The sequence below is a fragment of the Bubalus kerabau genome, chromosome 18 (assembly GCF_029407905.1).
Source record: "Bubalus kerabau isolate K-KA32 ecotype Philippines breed swamp buffalo chromosome 18, PCC_UOA_SB_1v2, whole genome shotgun sequence".
Lineage (NCBI taxonomy): Eukaryota > Metazoa > Chordata > Mammalia > Artiodactyla > Bovidae > Bubalus > Bubalus kerabau.
The window spans coordinates 67,319,172-67,337,905 of record NC_073641.1 but is presented as its reverse complement, the minus strand read 5'-3'; the positions used below and the strand labels follow the sequence as shown (position 1 = coordinate 67,337,905).

The 18,734-nt window shown below is 44.7% G+C and overlaps 1 protein-coding gene across 5 annotated transcripts in view; it reads left to right on the top strand.

The window, feature by feature from the left end:
- Nucleotides 1-15,451, top strand: part of MTRR (5-methyltetrahydrofolate-homocysteine methyltransferase reductase) — a 33,454-nt gene extending 18,003 nt beyond the window's left edge. For 3 of the 5 annotated variants that reach the window (XM_055555362.1, XM_055555360.1, XM_055555359.1), the window contains 9 exons: nt 112-265; nt 1,372-1,460; nt 3,862-4,042; nt 6,316-6,358; nt 6,921-7,107; nt 9,597-9,715; nt 10,872-10,988; nt 11,103-11,285; nt 13,876-15,451. In XM_055555362.1, coding sequence (XP_055411337.1) covers nt 112-265; nt 1,372-1,460; nt 3,862-4,042; nt 6,316-6,358; nt 6,921-7,107; nt 9,597-9,715; nt 10,872-10,988; nt 11,103-11,285; nt 13,876-14,017 — 1,215 coding nt within the window. In that variant the 3' untranslated portion in view covers nt 14,018-15,451. The remainder of the gene's footprint in view (nt 1-111; nt 266-1,371; nt 1,461-3,861; nt 4,043-6,315; nt 6,359-6,920; nt 7,108-9,596; nt 9,716-10,871; nt 10,989-11,102; nt 11,286-13,875) is intronic. The other 2 variants (XR_008705050.1, XM_055555361.1) reach the window with 2 other exon arrangements.
- Nucleotides 15,452-18,734: the final 3,283 nt, after the last annotated feature.

The window sequence follows — 18,734 nt, the reverse complement described above, 5'->3', positions numbered from 1 at the left end:
AACGAACTTGTATGTTCAAATGTTCATATAAGAAAAACCGTGTTGGTTGCCCCACAACTAAAACTCTTAACTCATGTGGCATTTTTTTATTTCGTGTCGGTTCTTCTCTAGAAAACAGATTTTTCCTACCAGCCTGGAGATGCCTTCAACGTGATCTGTCCCAACAGCGACTCTGAAGTGCAGTTCCTGCTGCAGAGACTGCAGCTCGCAGACAGGAGAGAGCACCGTGTCGCCGTGACGATTAAGGCAGACACGAGGAAGAAAGGTGCAGCCCTGTGTCTTACTGCTCCGGACGTCCCTGGGGGCACGGGGGTGACAGGGCGAGTCTGCACGGGTGCCTGAGGGCGGGACACAGGCGCTCGCTGGTCTTGGGTGGGAGTCCTTAGCGTCCACAGCAGGTGCCCTGGGCAAGTCAGTTACCCTGAATGAGGTGGTGGTCGAGTTTATGCTTACCGGATGCTTACAGACATTAAAAATAAAGTTGAAGAATCAACTTTTCCAGAACTCTAGACATTAGCAAGCTTACAGCAAACTGGAAAACACAAAGATGAATGTAACTGTGGTTTCAGAGAAGCAGGTTGGTTAGCTGAGCCAAGATGTTAGGTTGTTTCTTTTCAGTCAGCATTGCTTTGTTTCTGAGTTAGCACACTAGAGTTGCCATGCAGAAAAACTATATTATATGAATCTGTTTTAAAAACTGCTTTTTGTTGGGAGTTCCCTGGTGGTTAGGACTCCAGGCTTTCAGTTCTGGGGCCCGGGTTTAATTCCTGGTGGGCAACCATCCCACAAACTGCACGATGTGGCAAAAAAAAAGATAGTTATTTTATGTTTGTGTCTCATGGCCTATTTGTTGTTGCTTTTTAATACATGAAAACAGTTACTTTTTCCATGATTAAGGGAAATTATTTTTCAGTGATTTGCTTAGAATCTGGAACTAGAGCTCAGGGAGCTTTAAAATTCTTTCTGAGGAAGACAAGTAGTGTTATGGGACCACTGCCATCTTTTGGAGGGGCTTCCCTGATAGCTCAGTTGGTAAAGAATCCACCTGCAAAGCAGGAGACCACAGTTCGATTCCTGGGCTTTTTTGTTCCTTGGTTTTAGATAATTTCTCTTCCTTTTGTTTGGTAAACCTAGATTTCATAGGTATGGCTGATACAGTATTACTGTTGAATTAATAAAATTGTTTTTGTAAAGTGGATTTTTTTTTTTCACACTCTTGCTGAGGAAATCTTTTGACTGAATAAACGTTGACCAAAGTCATATTGTACTTTGATAGCACTATAATGTAAAAATTACAGCTGTTAGTGTTTCTAGGGGTTGGAAACATCTTTATTTTCTGTGTCGTGAACTCTTCCCCGTCTCCCTGGACAGGTGCAGCCTTGCCCCAGCATGTACCTGAGAGGTGTTCTCTCCAGTTCCTTCTCACCTGGTGCCTCGAAATACGAGCCGTTCCCAAGAAGGTACTGTTTTTTTTAGGTTCTTTTGGTACCTACTTAAAAATATGCTTATCTCTCTATAGAGCTTATTCAATCATTTTAAGGCTTAGAAAATGTGGTCTTCAGAGCCTGTGTTCAGAATAGTTCCCAAGCCATGCCGTGTCTCTGTGATGTCATGGACAAATATTTTTAAATTGCTCTTGTATTGAAATGTTGTTTTCTTTTGAAACGAGAATTTCAGGTAGGGCTTTTCCTTAATCTTATTTTACTAACGTTAACTCGATGTTGCGCGGTAACCAGGGATGAGAGTGGCCCTCAGTGACATCGGTTTCCAGCTGTGCACGGACACTCTTCTCTAGCTGACAGGAGGCTTGGGGAGTGCGGCTTTCCCTCACCTGTCACTCATGTAAGGTTGGGAAGACCCCTTTTAGTGTAAAAGTCGGTAGTTAATTTATTGTGTCAGAATTCTTGAGGGAACGGCGAGGGGTCCTGTTAGCGCTGAGACGGCTTGGAGCTGGAGATCCACCAGGTGCCCGTGTTGTGCCGCCGTCACCGCTGTTTTTCTGGCCCTGTTGAGGGATGTTAATGGGTGAACTTGGCAAGCTGTTTTACTGAACTCGTATTGCCGATGAATAAAAGCATTATTACGTTGCACTGTCCACACTGCAGTGTTCATTCTCTGTTTTATTAAGGTGCTGACTGCATTTGTAGTCTTCGGGAAGTGAGCTCAATAGAGAGACTTAGTCCTAGGTATAATTTGAGTAAATTTACGATGCACTGTGATGAAAATTTCCTGCATAATTTCACAATTTTAGTTCAACTCTACCATTTCGGAAAACTTCACAATGTATATATTTACAAATGTATTTTTGCTTACTGTAAAAGCAGTATGCTTGTAAAAAGTCTGGACACAAAAGTAATTCAGGAAGCAAAAGTGCTTTTTAATTAGACCCCTGCAGTTAACAGGGCTTCCCTTGGTGGCTCAGAGAGTAGAGAATCTGCCTGCAAAGCAGGAGATCTGGGCCCACGCCCTGGGTTGGGAAGATCCGCTGGAGAAGGAAATGGCAACCCGCTCCAGTTCTTGCCTGGAGAGTCCCAGGGCCAGAGGGGCCTGGTGGGCTGTGCTCCCTGGGGCTGTAGAGTCAGGCACGACGGAGCCACTGTCACGCCGCAGCTAACATTTGGATTTGTGTTGCTAGTTTATATGCTGTTCTGCAACATGCTTTTTTTATTAAAAAGAAATCATGAGTTTGCATATCCCAGCATGGAAACATACTAGAGATCTTATTAAAAGATGCTATACTTGTTGATTTGATTAAGGACAGTCCATTGTTTCCAGTTTTTCACTATTAAAAACCCATTTAGGACAACCTTCTGTTTGCATCTGTATACACCTGTCTAAATTTTCTTTTAAAAATAAATTCCTTGGAGTACAATTACTGTGTTAAAAATATTTAGAATTTAAGTTTAGTAATGTTTAACTTGTTCTCTACATAATACAGTATTCCCTTTATTAGTACTGTGAAGTTTCTGTTAAGTGTAAAGTGAGAAATATGCTACTGTTTTAGCCTATAATTTAGGAGGGTTTATTGACTTGAGAAAGTTTGGCTGGAAGTGTTCTTGGTAAGCTCCTGCGTGCCTGTAGCTGGTGGGTCTCTGGGTAGGTTAGGCAGGGATTCTTGGCTAGTCGGTGGAAACCCGCGGCCCCACGGGAATGTGATCTCATCGTCCCTGTCAAGGGTGTCCGGGCCTGGGATGCAGGGGCCGTGGATGCAGTGGTGCCCACTCCCGTTTCAGGGAGCGTTGTTGCTCCCACTCTCCTGGGAAGCCTTTTGGGCAAGTCAGGTGTCCTCTTGTACCCAGTGCCTGTCAGAGAAAGCTCTTAATGGTGCTCAAATAAGTATCGAAGTCCAGGTTGTAGTCATCAGCTAAGACAAGAACAGGTATTGTGTCCTGAGATAAAAACATTTGGGTAATGAGGGACTTCCTTGGTGGTCTGGTGGCTAAGACTCTGGGCTCCCAATGCAGGGGCCCTGGGTTCGATCCCTGGTCAAAGAAATAAATCCCACATGCTGGGGAACTAGATGCTACATAAATAAATATTAAAAAAAAAATAAGTTTGCTTGGGAGACTTGACTTCCTGCTTACTCACATATAGCTGTCATGTAACTTGAGACCATACTTATGACTGATTAGGTCAGTTTAAGATACAGGGAAGGTGACCAAAAAATAAAAGTGGGTCTTCCCACTTCGATGGGCTGCCATCAGAGCAAATATGAAACGAAATGCCCTTTTCCCGGCCACACTCCTGGTGGCCACACTCCCTTTTTCTTTATAGTTGGGCACGTCCCAGGTGGACACCAACCCCGTGTTCTGACGCTGTGACCACAGAGCACGTGGTGACTTGTTGGTTTCTTGGCCACAGGCATTCCTGCGCGCGCTCGCGGACCGCACTGGCGACAGCGCGGAGAGGCGGCGGCTGCAGGAGCTGTGCAGCAGGCAGGGGGCGGCCGACTACACCCGCTTCGTCAGGGACGCCGGCGCCTGCCTGTCCGACCTGCTGCGGGCCTTCCCGTCCTGCCAGCCTCCGCTCGGCCTCCTGCTCGGTGAGTGGCCGCCGTCACAGCCCCCCTCCCCGGGCAGCCCCTCTGTGCTAAGGGCACCTCAAGTTCCTGCAGGCCTGTGGGGGCACGTTTCCATACTGGTCAGTAAGTGAGCGTCTCACAGCTGGGCTTCCTGGGGCCTTATCCAGCTGAACTGCCTTCCTGAGGTCAGAGGATCTCTCTCTCGTTTTGTTTTGTTTGCCTTTTCAGTTTTCTTTCCTACCATTGTCACTGTCATTTGATCTCTCAGTATTATTGTTGTCATTCAGTCTCTAAGTGGTGTCTGACTTTTTGCAACCCCATGGACTGCAGCACACCAGGCTTCCCTGTCCTTCACTGTCTCCCGGAGTTTGCTCAGATTCATGTCCATCGAGTCAGTGATACCTTCCAACCGTCTCACCCTCCGTTGTCCCCTTCTCTTCCTGCCCTCAATCTTTCCCAGCAGCAGTCTCTTTTTCTCCATTAATAGAATCAGTTGTAATTCTCTTTTTTCACTCAGCCTTCAGCCTAGAATCTGTTTTTTAGAAAGCACTTAGCCAAATTTTATCTAAAAATGAACTTTCCAAGAAAAGTATCTTTTTCAAGGATAGTGATAATTGACAGAGTGTGATGAAGTGTGCCCTCTGTGAGCAGGGTTCAGAAATGTCCCACCTGGGCAGGTCCAGATTTTGTTTCTTCAAGAGCCCAAGGGTCTCGTGCTGGCCCAGCATAAACAAGTGGCCTTACTCAGGGTGCCTCCGAGTGTGGACTTGGGGAGACAGGCATCCAGATGGAAGGTCACCCTGGTTTTTGCCCTGATCATGCCTTCTGGTCCTTGTACTCCAGCAGAAGAGAGTTTCAGATCTTCCTTAAGGACCTGGTGTCCGGACTTGGAGACGTTTACCAGGGATGGTGACTCTAAGCCGTTTATAGGATTTTAAAACCTTTATTTAATACTTTCTATGCTTGTACTTTTGTCATCTCCTGTCTGTTTTCCTGGAGTGACGAATAGTGACAGGAAAGCATGTACTGTACTTTGTACTAGGCCGGCAAGGTCCCTTGTGATGCCGAGTACAGTGAAGGGCACTCCTTGACAAGTCAGGCCTTTACAAGTTAGGCTCGCGCTCCCTTTTTACTTCTTAGTGTTCTCTGTCCTCCTCCTCCAAGTGGTGAGGCTGCTCTTCCCATTTTCCTGTTCAAATGAACACTCTTACCCTCTTTCTTTTGAGCTAATACTTCAGTTCAGTTCAGTCCCTCAGTTGTGCCAACTCTTTGCGACCCCATGGACTGCAGCACGCCAGGCCTCTCTGTCCATCACCAACTCCCAGAGTTTACCCAAACTCACGTCCATTGAGATGCTGATACCATCCAACCATCTCATCCTCTGTCATCCCCTTCTCCTCCTGCCTTCAAGCTTTCCCAACATCAGGGTCTTTTCTAATGAGTTGGCTCTTCACATCAAGTGACCAAAGTATCGACGCTTCAGCTTATAAACTTTAGAAGTTTCTATAATTGAGACTTATAGAAACTTCAGTTATTTCCTAATTTCTATGAGAAAACTTAATACACCTAGGGGTTAGTGTTGAGCCCTCTTTTAAATCTTATTCTGACATTGCAACTGTAAGACATTTAGAAAGGGCTTTCCAAATTTTTGCTAAAAAACTATCAAAATGATAACATACTGAACACAAAAATTTCCAGAGTTTTATTAGTGGACAATTCAAATATTGACTCTTAGTCTCCTTTTGAAAGAGTACCTATGTGTCTTGAAATCACTGGATTTCTGGGTAACTTGATTTAAGAGTGTTCACTGTTACACTCCAGTTTTTTGTTATAACCCTCTAAATATAAGGAAAAATATTTTCAGCCTGAGTATTTTCCACAGTCTAATCATCTTTGAGTCATGATTGTATTTCAAGTCTGAAAACTCTGGAGACACCCCAGAAAACAATATAATTGGTTCCTTGACTCTGAAGCCCATTTGTGGACCTTACTCTTACTCCTGTTTGCTGTTTTAAAAAAACCAAACAGCCTTTAGGTAGAAATTACTGGCTTCACATTAAGTGGATTCTGTTTGGTCTTTAAGATTTGGATGTGGCATCTAGTAATGGTCTGCTTACTCACAGTGAATGTATAGGTACTTAAAAGTATGATGAAAACGGAAACAACAGTTGTTTTGAATATTCTAAATAAGAGAACACTTAGAAGTCAGACCTTTACATGTAGTTTACATGTATACATATACTTTATTTTCAGTAGGAGTGAATTAATAGTTGCCTGTTTTTGCTTTTTTCTAGAACATCTTCCTAAGCTCCAACCCAGACCGTACTCGTGCGCAAGGTACTGATGCTTATTAACGTAATACATAGCGTCTTTCTCCTAAAATCCAATGAAACTCCGACCTTCAAATCCTTGCTAGCTACAGGTCCATTTACTAAAAACTTACCAGATTTGTGGAAGACGGTAGCAGACGTGATAAGGAGTAAAGAAAACCAGGCTTGGACTCCCGTCCTCCCAGAGTTCATAGGGCATGGCATCTTCCATGGCTCTTGCGGTCCAGAACTGTGTCCCTGCTTAGCGAGTGTCCAGGTCCTCCCCCTGTGGCCTTATTGGTGTGTCTGGCCGCTTGCTGGGGTGGAGGAGGAAGGGGAGAGGGAGGGGTTCTGTGTAAATCTCATCTAGTCTTGGGGGCACACAGGTAACCCGAAACTGTCCTGAGTGATATCAGGACGCTGGGGGCAGGGCTGACTTTGCAGCAAGCAGCAGAGCTGTTCTCTGAGGAGTGAGAAGGTGACTAGTGCCCACTCGGAAATACCCCTCAGTGCAGTAAAAAAAAGGCCTGGTCTGGCCTGTGTGTGTTAGTCCTGGTGCGGAGTTTAAAAACTCACCTCTGTCTTTGCAGCTCAAGTCTGTTTCACCCAGGGAAGCTTCATTTCATTTTTAACATCGTGGAGTTTTTGTCTAACACCACAGAGGTGATTCTTCGGAGAGGCGTGTGCACGGGCTGGCTGGCCGCCTTGGTTGAATCAATTCTTCAGCCGTACACGTGTGCAAACCATGTAGATGGCAAGGAAGCCCTGGCTCCCAAGGTATGAGAAGAATGCAGTTTTGGTGACGTTGAAAGCGTTCATTGCTTAGTTGGAAAAATGTCCCCTGCATCGTTAGTTACCAACAGACCATTCAAAGGAAACTCTATGCCACACTTGAGCTTTAGTCTTTTGGAAAGTTAGGAGAACATAATTTTCACTCAGTATTAAGTAGTCCATGTGTTTCCTCAGTGTGTAAAGTGTGAATTGTATACAGTACAGTCTTCACTCCTTGCTCATCATGTTCGTAAACAGAAGACCTTTTGTGTTTTATATTTTGATTCACACTTGTCAAAATCTCATTTGAGACTGTATGCAAAGGGAACAATTACATTCTCCCTCCTCACCCATAAGAATGGTTGAAATCGAAAAAAAAAGTTGAGTCTTTATCATGCAGTCTTTTCCATGGTTTTGAAAAATAAGACATTTGTAATGTCTTATTCCTGGTTTGGTTGCTCTATAAGTTACTGAAGTTACAAAGTTGACAGCCCTTGGGGGAATTAAGACTTCTGATACACACTTGAGAGAGCTTAAGAGAAGACTAGGGCTTAAAATTGCCCTTGAACTTGGTGTTTTCCCAGTCTGCTGCCTGGAACAGGTGTTTTACCGTGTGTGTTTCCTTACCTCCACAAAATTTTGAGAACCGAGAAACTTCTTTTTTGGAAAGAAATACCGTAGTACTAGCGCTGACACGCAAGCATCGTGTCACTTCATGGCCTCATAAGATGCAGGTCTCCAAAAAGCTAAAGAGAGCGCACTGAAACACCTGCATCACAAACACCAAGCATGGGTGCCTCTCACGTGGTCTTTCCTTCTTTCCTCCTATCCTTTTCCCGCTTCTTCCTTCCCCATTGTAACAGATTTTTATTGACTACCCAGTTTTGAAGCCCTGGAGGTACAGATAGAAAGGATGTAATTTATAACTACATAAGTTTCATCTTGCCGTGTAATACCATATTTTATCCATGATCCATTAACCACGCGCTGTCCCCCAACTGGTAGGTGGTCCTGTGGTTCACAGATGCCCCCGTCCCAGGGAGTAGATGTCCCCTCCCACTCCTGGGTGGCTGGGCCACGTGACCAGCCTTGCAGGGAAAGGCGAGTGGACAGGCTTGTGCCAGGTCTCAGCAGGAGCTCTGTGCCCGATGGGGGTGATGGGCTTGCCTCTCTCATCTTCCCCCTGACCTCAGATGGGATGACTCAGGTCAGGGATGCTCCTTGGCTTTGGATGCAGGTGAAGGAGGTCGTGGTACAGAGCTGCTGCCCTGAGCCCAGCCAGGGTGAGCGTCCCATGAGCAGCAGGAGCCGACTAGTACTCTGCCGTCTCCTCGCCGTCCCTGGAACATGAGAGTGTGGTCTCTTCAGCACTTTTACTCTGCTTCATGGGACTTACTTATTATCTGTCTTTCTGTAGATGAATGTTTGTTTACTGTCTTTTTCACACAGTAGAATATGCGTCCCATCGACATAGATTTGGTTTGCTCATTTCTCCATCCTAAGTGCTTGTCATATTGAGTACCTTCAGTAAAATTGTTAGGTGGATGAATCAGGTGAATAAGGCTAAATGTAATATCCATCACAGCTCCACTCCAAAACTAGAACAGTCATTTGACACAACTCTGCCAGTTCTGCATTTAAAAAGTACTGTATCCATCCTGTGGATGAACTTCAGACAGCTTCCCTTGAATTAAAGGCTAAAATATATACGATTATATCTGTATGCAATGTAGGGACGATTCCCGTCATTCTTAAGTGTTAGTATCACTCAGTGTAACTGAAGCATATGGCAGAGTGAAACTGAGAGTCAAGTATGTTAACAAGCTGATTCCTTGTAAGTGTCCCTAGCAAACTGTTTAGAAGAAAACCCTTTTGAAATTGTAGCAAAAAGATTTTTATCTGTATCTCGTTTATTAGTCTAGCTTTGCAGCAAACCCTGGACGCACAGGAGCAGTTCATGCGGTGCTCTGGCATCCTTAGGGCAGCCCCTTCGTTTCTCTCTCGCTTGCCTAGTTTCTGCTTAAACCCCTCACACCGTCTTGGCGTTCGTCTGCATTGCCCCTTTATGTCCTGATGTGAAGGACCATGTCTTCATTTTGTGTGTGCATTTCTTCATGATGCATATGATGGGTTGCCCACTAGGACACAGGTCTTTTCTTTGGGCCTAGAAAAATAACTCATTATTTATTTATTTATTCAGTGTTCTACCTCAGAAATAGCCCTGTCATTTTAAAAATACTTTTGATTTAGAAAGAAAAACATTTATAAGACAGACTTGTTTGTTTTTCTGCGTTGACAGATGTGTTTGTGGTTTCAGTATGATTTAATGCCGCTACTTAATTTTGTGATGCTTCTAAGAGGAAGGGGAAGTGATGAAATTAAGGGAAAGTTTCACTTTCTGATTTCCTTGGCAGACAGCACCTTAGATATATGCTTTTGTTCAGGTTCTTTTTTTTTTTTTTTTCAAACTTATGAGCATTGCCTTAATGTTTCAGATATCCATTTCTCCTCGAACCACAAACTCTTTCCACTTACCCAATGACCCTTCAGTCCCCGTCATAATGGTGGGTCCAGGAGCGGGCGTGGCCCCCTTCATTGGCTTCCTCCAACACAGGTATGTATCCCTCGTGGACCTGGCTGGGAGGATAATAGAGCATTTTTGTTTGTTTGTTTCTTCTGGGGTTTTTAGGATATTGGGCTTCAGTCATAAAATTTTTATTTTAAAAAATTATTATGAAATGTGTGATAGCATAGCATAACTTGTCACTGTAGGAAAAGTGAAAATATCGTCTAGAGATTTTGCTTTGTGCTGGAACTTCTGTTTTTACTGTAGTATTTACTGCCCCCGCCGCCCAGCCTGCACTGCTGGGGACAGATTTGAAGCACATCTTCATGCTGTGTTGATGTGCGGCTGCCCCATCTGTTCCTTTGTTGTTGTTGTTCAGTCGCTCAGTCGTGTCCAATTTTTCATAACCCAATGGACTGCAGCACGCCAGGCTTCCCTGTCCTTCACTATCTCCTGGAGTTTGCTCAAACTCATGTCCGTTGTGTCAGTGATGCCATCCAACCATCTTATCCTCTGTTGCCCCCCTTCTCCTGCCCTCAGCCTTTCCCAGCATCCATCTATTCCTTAACTGGGTCGTCACAAAGATCCAATTACACCCAGCATTTCAAAGTCAAATCCCTAACACCAGTAATTTTCAGTAGAATAATATTAATTCATGTATCTTCATATCAGGGCATAATTATTTGATACAAATAAAATTGTGCTTCTCTCCCTGTGTGTAAAATAACAATTCTTACGTAACGTTCCCCAGGTAGTGGAGTAATATGCTTCGGGCAAAATCTTTGTGTAGTTTTCTTTTTTGTTGTTGTTAAGAAAACAAAAAAGTGGGACATGTCAATCATGTCTGAAAATTGCACAGCAGACTGTTGTACCTTTAAAGCCCTGTGCCACTTCTCTATTACATAATTGAGAGTTTTTAGTCATAAGATTGTTGCTAGTATTTAGTGTAGAAATTAGTCGAGGTTTCACAGTGTGGTCGTTTGAATTACCCCTGCTCTGGAGATGTCATATAAAGTTCATAGATGTCTCAGCCCAGAGGTAAACTTACTTTCTCTAGTGTCCGCTGGAGTGGCTGACTTACCCTGTGGACAATGACGTGTAAATTCAGTAAACGAACTTTGACTGACTGCAGAGTTGGGTTTTATAGACCTACCTGGAGAGGCAAAAAAAGAGAGAGATTGCTGTTACCTGTTCTTTCTACCAGACCTCAGCTTTCTTTTCCGCTTAGAGAGAAGCTCCAGGAACGACACCCAGGCGGCCACTTTGGAGCCACGTGGCTGTTCTTTGGCTGCAGACACAAGGAGAGGGATTATTTGTTCAGGTACTTGACAGCCCTCGTGTTGTAAGGCTCTGCCATGCTCTACAGGTGTCATCTCAGACTTCTCCAGCTTGAAATTACAAATCTTCCAGTGACCCGTTACGTATTGTGTTTCAGAGACGAGCTCAGACACTTCCTTAAGTGTGGAGTGCTCACTCACTTGGAAGTCTCCTTCTCTAGAGATGCTGCGGTGGGGGAGGAGGAAGGCCCAGCCAAGTATGTGCAAGACAGCCTCCAGCGTCACAGCAAGCAGGTGGCGGGGGTCCTCCTCCGGGAGAGCGGTTACATTTACGTCTGTGGGTGAGTGCAGGGGTTGGGGACAGTCGGTGGTGTTCATTAAAGAAACCAGGGGCCCATTGGTTAACGACCCGGTCCTGTATGGGTGGGAGATTTGATTCTCAAGTACGGGGATAGAAATACAAGTTCTAAAGCTATTTTTACGTACCCTCAATAGCCAGGAAGTTGTTATCAGGAAAACAAAGTGAAAATTAACTCACGCAGCCTTCCCTGGGTCCAGTGGTTAAGACCGCACTTCCACTGCAGGGGGCATAGGTGCAGTCCCCGGTTGGGGAGCTAAGATCCCAAAAGAAAATTAACTCGTACATTGTGAACTGCTCTGTGCTATTTTAAATTAGGTTTCTGTGTTTGTTTTTGCTATCTCTAATTCGTTGTTTAATTGATTTTGATCAGTGAATACTAAACGTGTGATTTGTGCAGTCGACCTAGGAAAACACTTTTGGTTTTGACTCTGAGAATGGTTTCCCTCTTAGCTCAGTTGGTAAAGAATCCACCTGCAATGCAGGAGACCCCGGTTTGATTCCTAGGTCAGGAAGATCCACTGGAGATGGGATAGGCTACCCACTCCAGTATTCTTGGGCTTCCTTTGAGACTCAGCTGGTAATTAATCTGCCTGCAATGTGGGAGACCTGGGTTCGATTCCTGGGTTGGGAAGATCCCCTGGAGAAGGGAAGGGCTACCCACTCCAGTATTCTGGCCTGGAGAATTCCATGGACTGTGTAGTTTTGGGGTTGCCAAAGAGTCGGACATGACTGAGCAACTTTCACTTTTCACTGATTATGTGAATTTAGGATTTTTTTCTTAAGACATAATTCGTAATGTCAAAGTTGACATACGCCAGGAGTCATTCTTACGTTTCATCTACTTTTTGAGACAAGATCCATTATAGAAACCCAAGATCGCCATAGGGCAAAAAAAATTTAGAAACTAGCTGCGTGTTTTAATGAAACTCAGAATGTTTGCTAATTAAAAAGGAGTTTTGAAATGAGAAACTACACTTTTTTCTTTTAATCCTAACACGTCCCTTCCTGGCATTTAAAATGTTCCATTAAGTTACCAGGTTGGGTTTTTTGTTTTTTATTTCTAAAACTGACACAGAAAAAGAAATACTGGCATAATAACCTGGAGTACATATAAATATAATTGAAAAGGTTTATAAAACAGAACTTACTTTTTGGACTTACTCTCTGTGATACATTCTGATAACGTCTATTTGTTCATTGTATCATTTTTAAAGAAAGCTGACTTCAGCTCCTAAGTTGATTTCACGACCCAATAATGACTACTCAGATAGAAAAAGTTGCTTTAGGTCAGAAACGACCGAGCTCCTGGATGTTGTGTTGGTTTATGTTTTCATGTAGCTTCTAGTGAAGTGTTTGGTCTTCCTTTTGTTTGCAGAGGAGAGTGCTGTCAGATTTAGACTGAAGTTTTAAGTGCAGCCCTAAAATAATGGAGGTGAACTCTGTGTACAAACATACATGTACAAGTATATGAATAACTGGTACTTGAGATCTTAAAATGTTAGCCCAGAAGTAACCCTTCACCATCACTGGTGCCTCATTCTTTCACATCCGTGAAGTGAGCTTGATACCACTCACAGCTGGTCCGAGGTGAGGGCTCAGAGTGAACGCCCCGTGGCCTCTAGTGTGGACCAAACAAAGGGGACCTTGAGGACAGCCACCGAGGAAGGCGCGAGCTTGTCCCTCGGCCCAGAGGACGCCATTTCAAGGGGGAGCCTTTGTGGCTGAGAGTCAAGTAAGAAGATGACACAGGGCCCAGGAGATGTGGCGGCTGGAGCCCCGGACTTGAGGAAGGGCGAGGGGGTGGCCTTGGGGTGCTCTCAGAGTGCTTGAGCAGGAGGAGGACGTTGGAGCAGCTGTTACGGCTTTTTCAAGGAATCTCGCCGGAAGGGGCAGGGCGAGTTCAGCTCCCAGCACAATGGAGTCCTGTCCGGCAGTTACTCGTGCAGCAGACCTTGCAGTGCCTGCCGGCGCTTCGGCCCGTGCAGGTGTCAGGAGACGGGAGGTGGGCGAGGTGCTCTCCGCCCCAGCCACCGCTCCCCGTGGGAGAGCCGGGGCAGCAGTGCTCACGGTGCAGCGGGGGCTGCGTGGGGCCTCGCCCGGCCTGCAGTGAAAGAGCTGGGCCGTGGAACTGCACCAAGAAGGGGCAGCCCTCAGCAAGTTCTCAGTGATGTGCCCGTTGATAACTGTGTGCCCGTGTGCCTGCCAGGTATGCAGGCTTAGACTCTCAGGGGAGCTCCTTGCCCCAGGGAGGCCTTGAGAGTGGAGGGAGGGCCCAGTGCATGAGGTCCTCAGGCGAGTCAAGATTTCGGCTGCTCCTGGAGCTCAGAGCCAATTGAAGTACTCAAAGCTGTGAACAGGGTGGTCAGCGTTGCATGTGCTGGTGGTCCCTGGGCCTTGGGCTTGGGGGTGTGGTGGTGACCAGTGCCTGGAGACCTCAGGGTCACTTTCCAGAGAGATGGAGGGGTGCTGCAGTGTGGTGACGCAGGCCGGGCCTGAGATTCATGAATGCAGGAGGATTTAGTACACAGTTCCTGTTCTTAAACAGAATGCTGTTACTCATTTTTTTCTAGAGATGCTAAGAATATGGCCAAGGATGTCCACGATGCCCTTGTGGAAATAATAAGCAGAGAGACTGGAGTTGAAAAACTAGAAGCAATGAAAACATTGGCCACATTAAAAGAAGAAAAGCGGTATCTTCAGGATATTTGGTGATAAACCTAGAAAGTAAAAGAAGAGAATTAAGGTTTTTATTGGCTGAAAGTACTAACGTGAAACTTGACTTGAAGCTTGGGACTTGCAACGTTTAAATTTAAAAAAAAATTTTTGTTTTTTTTTTCAACATTTCTTGGAGGAGGTGGGGTAGGGCGTGGACCGTTTTAACCATATGGGGAACTTTCATTCAGGTTTCCGTACCTCCCCCCCTCCCCCTCCCCAAACCACCCTGGGCAGAAAGGCGGCCCTGACTACTCCACCAGCACCTCCCAGGCCACCTCCGCATCCTGGAGAAGTTTTGCAGGGACGTCGACCGGCTCCCTGGGCTTCTCTGTCGGTGTGTGTGAGGGCTTCTCAGCGCGGGATGTGAGTGTGGGAGCTGAACGGTAGGTGGTCAGGTCTTGTGAACTTGTTGCCAGTTTTTTTAATAATCTAAAATTAGTTTTTATTTTATACAAAATGTACCATAAAGTGTATTCATATGAGTGTATTAAAATTACATATGTATATTATATCTGATTACATGTTTATATATAATTTTATCAGATGGTTTATTACCAAAACTCTATTTCTGATAAAAACATTTTAAGGTAATGCTTATAGTGATTCTTTTCATGATGCTGGAAATACAAACTATATTTTGAAATTCGACTCTGGCATATGATTTATTTATGTACTTAGCGTGGTCATTTCTTCTTAATATCACAGTTCCAGAATTTAAAGAAATTTGCATTCAGATTATAGATCCATTTCCCATCTTTTGATTTCTGCCCCTTTTGGTGTACTTTTAAATTTTCCCACATAATTTATTGTTATTTCTATGATTGTAACCTGGGCTTAAAATACCTACTTAATACCCTTGTATTTCATAAATTCCTACTATTGTCTGAATATTTATGTCCCCCAGCTTCCCCCCTGCCTCCCAATTCATATGTTTGAATCCTCACCTCTGATATGATGGTACTAGGAGCTGGGCCTTTGTGGGGTGACAAGGTCATGATGATGGAGCTCTTAGGAATGGGATCACTGCCATTGTTTCAAGATGCCCCACAGGGCTCCCTGCTCCTCCTGCCCTGTGAAGACACAGTGAGAAGTCGGCGTCTGCAGCCCTGAGGCCTTTACCAGAACCCAGCAACACTGGCACCTGCTCTGCACTTCTGGCTTGCAGAACTGTGAAGGATTTCTGTTGTTTATAAGCTACCCATGATATCTTGTTACAGCAGCTCGAATGGACTACTGGACTAAGACAATTCACACTGACCCATTCTCTTTTAGTATCTGTCAGAACAGAAAACAAAGTATAAAAGGGGCATGGAAATTTTTTCTCCTAGTCTCTGGTATATATTGTTTTTTTAATGAAAGAGATTGGCATTCAAAAAATCTCTACCTGTCAAAGGGTTCTGGTCATTTTGAAAAATAAATATCTAAAATAATACTGTGTATAATCTTAAGATTTGTTAAGACTTCAAAGCAGTTTGTTACAACCTCTAATCTTACATATTTCATGTCTTTTACAATAGAAATACTTCTGGAAAAACTTAGAAGGCATAAGAAAACATATCAAGCAAAATTATATGCATATGTTAATATATGTGAGCCAGCATAGACTTAAGGTGAAAACAGGAAAAGGGACAAAGAACGATATTCCTTGTTGGTCATTCTAACAAGAAAACACAGCTGAGAACGTGTGTCCTGTGCCAGTGCTGTCCGTCCATGTTGCTGTGTTGGTGTTAGTCGCTCAGTCGTGTCCAACTCACTGTGACCCCATGGACTGTAGGATGCCAGGGTCCTCTGTCCATGTAATTATCCAGGCAACAATACTGGAATGGGTTGCCATTCCCTTCCCCAAGGGATCTTCCCAACACAGGAATCAAACCTGGGTCTCCTGCAGTGAAGGTGGGTTCTTTACTGTCTGAGCCACTAGAGAAGCCTGTGAAAGTGAAAATGAAGTCGTGTCCAACTCTTTGCGACCCCATGGACTGTAGCCTACCATGCTGCTCTGTCCATGGGATTTTCCAGGCCATAGTACTGGAGAGGATTGCCATTTCCTTCTCCAGCAGATCTTCCCAACCCAGGGAATCAAACCCAGGTCTCCCACATTATAGACAGACGCTTTACAGTCTGAGCTACCAGGGAAGTCCTAAAAGTTACCACGTTCCCATAGCGGGAGTCGAACCTGGGCGGCCTGGGTGAAGACCAGGAGTCCTCACCGCTGGACCATATGGGAAGCCTATACGTGACCGCACAACTGACAGACCCCTAAAGAGAAACTGAAGAGAGTGCATAGTGTCCTCAGATCCTGACCGAACCATGTGGTTGGTGCCCAGCATCTGGGATATTTCTGTTAGGTTGTGAGTTACCAGGTTCAGATGAGAGTTAATCAGCTGCTCCCTCACAGCCTTGCCAGCAGATGAGGGTAAAACTAGATCCCAGGCCAGATTTTGCAGCACGCACAGCTGTTGGAACAGTTTTCTTTATTTATTAGCAGTCAGGCACAACACTTCCTACAGCCAGGCCTGTAAGCTTAAGGAAGTTCCAGCACTGTCTCTCTAGGTGGTCCGGCCACGTCTTGCATAAAAAGTTTCACATCAAGGTGGTTGTGAGTATGACAATTTTGTTCCTCTCAGCATCATAAACTGCGCCCCCCCCCCCCCTCCAGCCCAGTGGCTGGAGACAGTGCTGTTTTGGGGTTATGCCTCAGGCACTACCCCAAGAGTCTTGCTGGTTAAGTCTTTTTTGACCTTGTCTGTCTAGCAGTGAGGAGTACCTCTGATTAATATAGTCAAACTCCATCATAGTACCACTAGGTGTTCAGTAAGAACCCCTTTATTGTAAGAAGCTACTGTTGGACCCATTATTTTCGGTAACATAAGGCTGATCAGTGATGAAATTAGTAGAAGAGCTTGAGGTAGCCATCGGCTGTATGGTTTTCCTCATTAGAATGCTGAGTGCACCCAGAGAGCTCCTTACTCTCTGTAACACACCTAGTTATCTGCGCTGGAGCAGTCTAAACTGAATTCCAGACACCATAATACTGGGACATAATCTACTTAGTCATAAACTGTCAGGTTAAAAAATGTGGGAATGTGAACTTCACAGCCGGCAAACTAGATGACGTGTGAGCTGCATCCAGGCATCTGAAACCCACGCTGGTTTCAGATGCTTGAAACAGTTTTAAAATTGACCATGAACTAGGCCATAAAGGGAGTGTGAAATAAGGCATTGTTTGCTGGTCTTGACAGAGTTAAGAAGCAACTATAATCAGCCCATTGAGGCCACACTGAAGAATTTTTAAACCCATGCAAATGACTCATGACATAGGAAATGAAAATGGTTTACAGAATATTTAGGACTGATTTCTTCCAGAATGCTAAACATACACATGAGTTGCAGCCAAAGCAATACCCAGAGGGAAATTTCATCCATTTCACAGGTATTTTCAGTGCCTACTTCGCCAGGTCCTGAAGTACTGTGGCAACAGCAGTGAAGAAAATAGATAAAATCCTCTCTTCTCAGAACTTGCATTCTTACTGAGGAGAGCCATAAATGAATGAATAAATATCAGTTGTGATGTCTGAGAAGATAAAGGTTATGGGAAGAGGAACTAAAGAGCCTCTTGATGAGGGTGAAAGAGAAGAATGAAAAATCTGCCTGTAGAGCCCCTGTTTGAGTTCCCTGAGACACACAGCAAATTCCCATTGGCTATCTGTTTTACATATGGTAATGTAAGTTTCCATGGTACTCTCTCCATACATCTCACCCTCTCCTCCCCTTTCCCCGTGTCCATAAGTCTGTTCTCTATGTCTGTTTCTCCATTGCTGCCTTGCAAATAAATCAACCTAGAAGGGTGGGATGGAGAGGGAGATGGGAGGGAGGTTCAAGAAGGAGGGGACATATGTACACCTATGGCTGATTCATGTTGATGTTTGACAGAAAACAACAAAATTCTGTAAAGCAATTATCCTTCAATTAAAAAATAAGCTGGCTTAAACTCTATATTCAAGAAGCTAACATCCTGGCATCTGGTCCCATCACTTCATGGCAAGTAGATGGGGAAAAGTGGAAGCAGTGACAGGATTTTATTTTCTTGGGCTCCAAAATCACTGTAGACACTTGCTCCTTGAAAGGCAAGCTATGACAAACTTAGCATATTGACAAAGGTCCGTACAATCAAAGCTATGGTTTTTCCAGTAGTCATGTACGGATGTGAGAGTTGGACCGTAAAGAAGGCTGAGCACCAAAGAATTGATGCTTTTGAACATTGGTGCTGGAGAAGACTCTCGAGAGTCCCTTGGACTGCGAGGAGATCTAACCAGTCAATCCTGAAGGAAACCAAACCTGAATATTCATTAGAAGGATTGATGCTGAAGCTGCAATACTTTGGCCATCTGATGGGAAGAACCAACTCATTTGCAAAGACCCTGATGCTGGAAAAGCTTAAGGGCAGGAGGAGAAGGGGGCAACAGAGGAGGAGATGGTTAGATGGCATCATCGAGTCAATAGACATGAGCTTGAGCAAAATCCGGGAGATGGTGAAGGACAGGGAAGCCTGGCATCCTGCAGTCCATGGGGTTGCAAAGAGTTGGACATGACTGAGCAACTGAACAACAACAACAAAATACCATGGAAACAAAAGGGAGTGTAGTTTAGTTAGTGTAAAAGGAGGCTTCAAGAGGGCTTCTGTGGTGACCCCGTGGTAAAGCATCTGCCTGCCAAT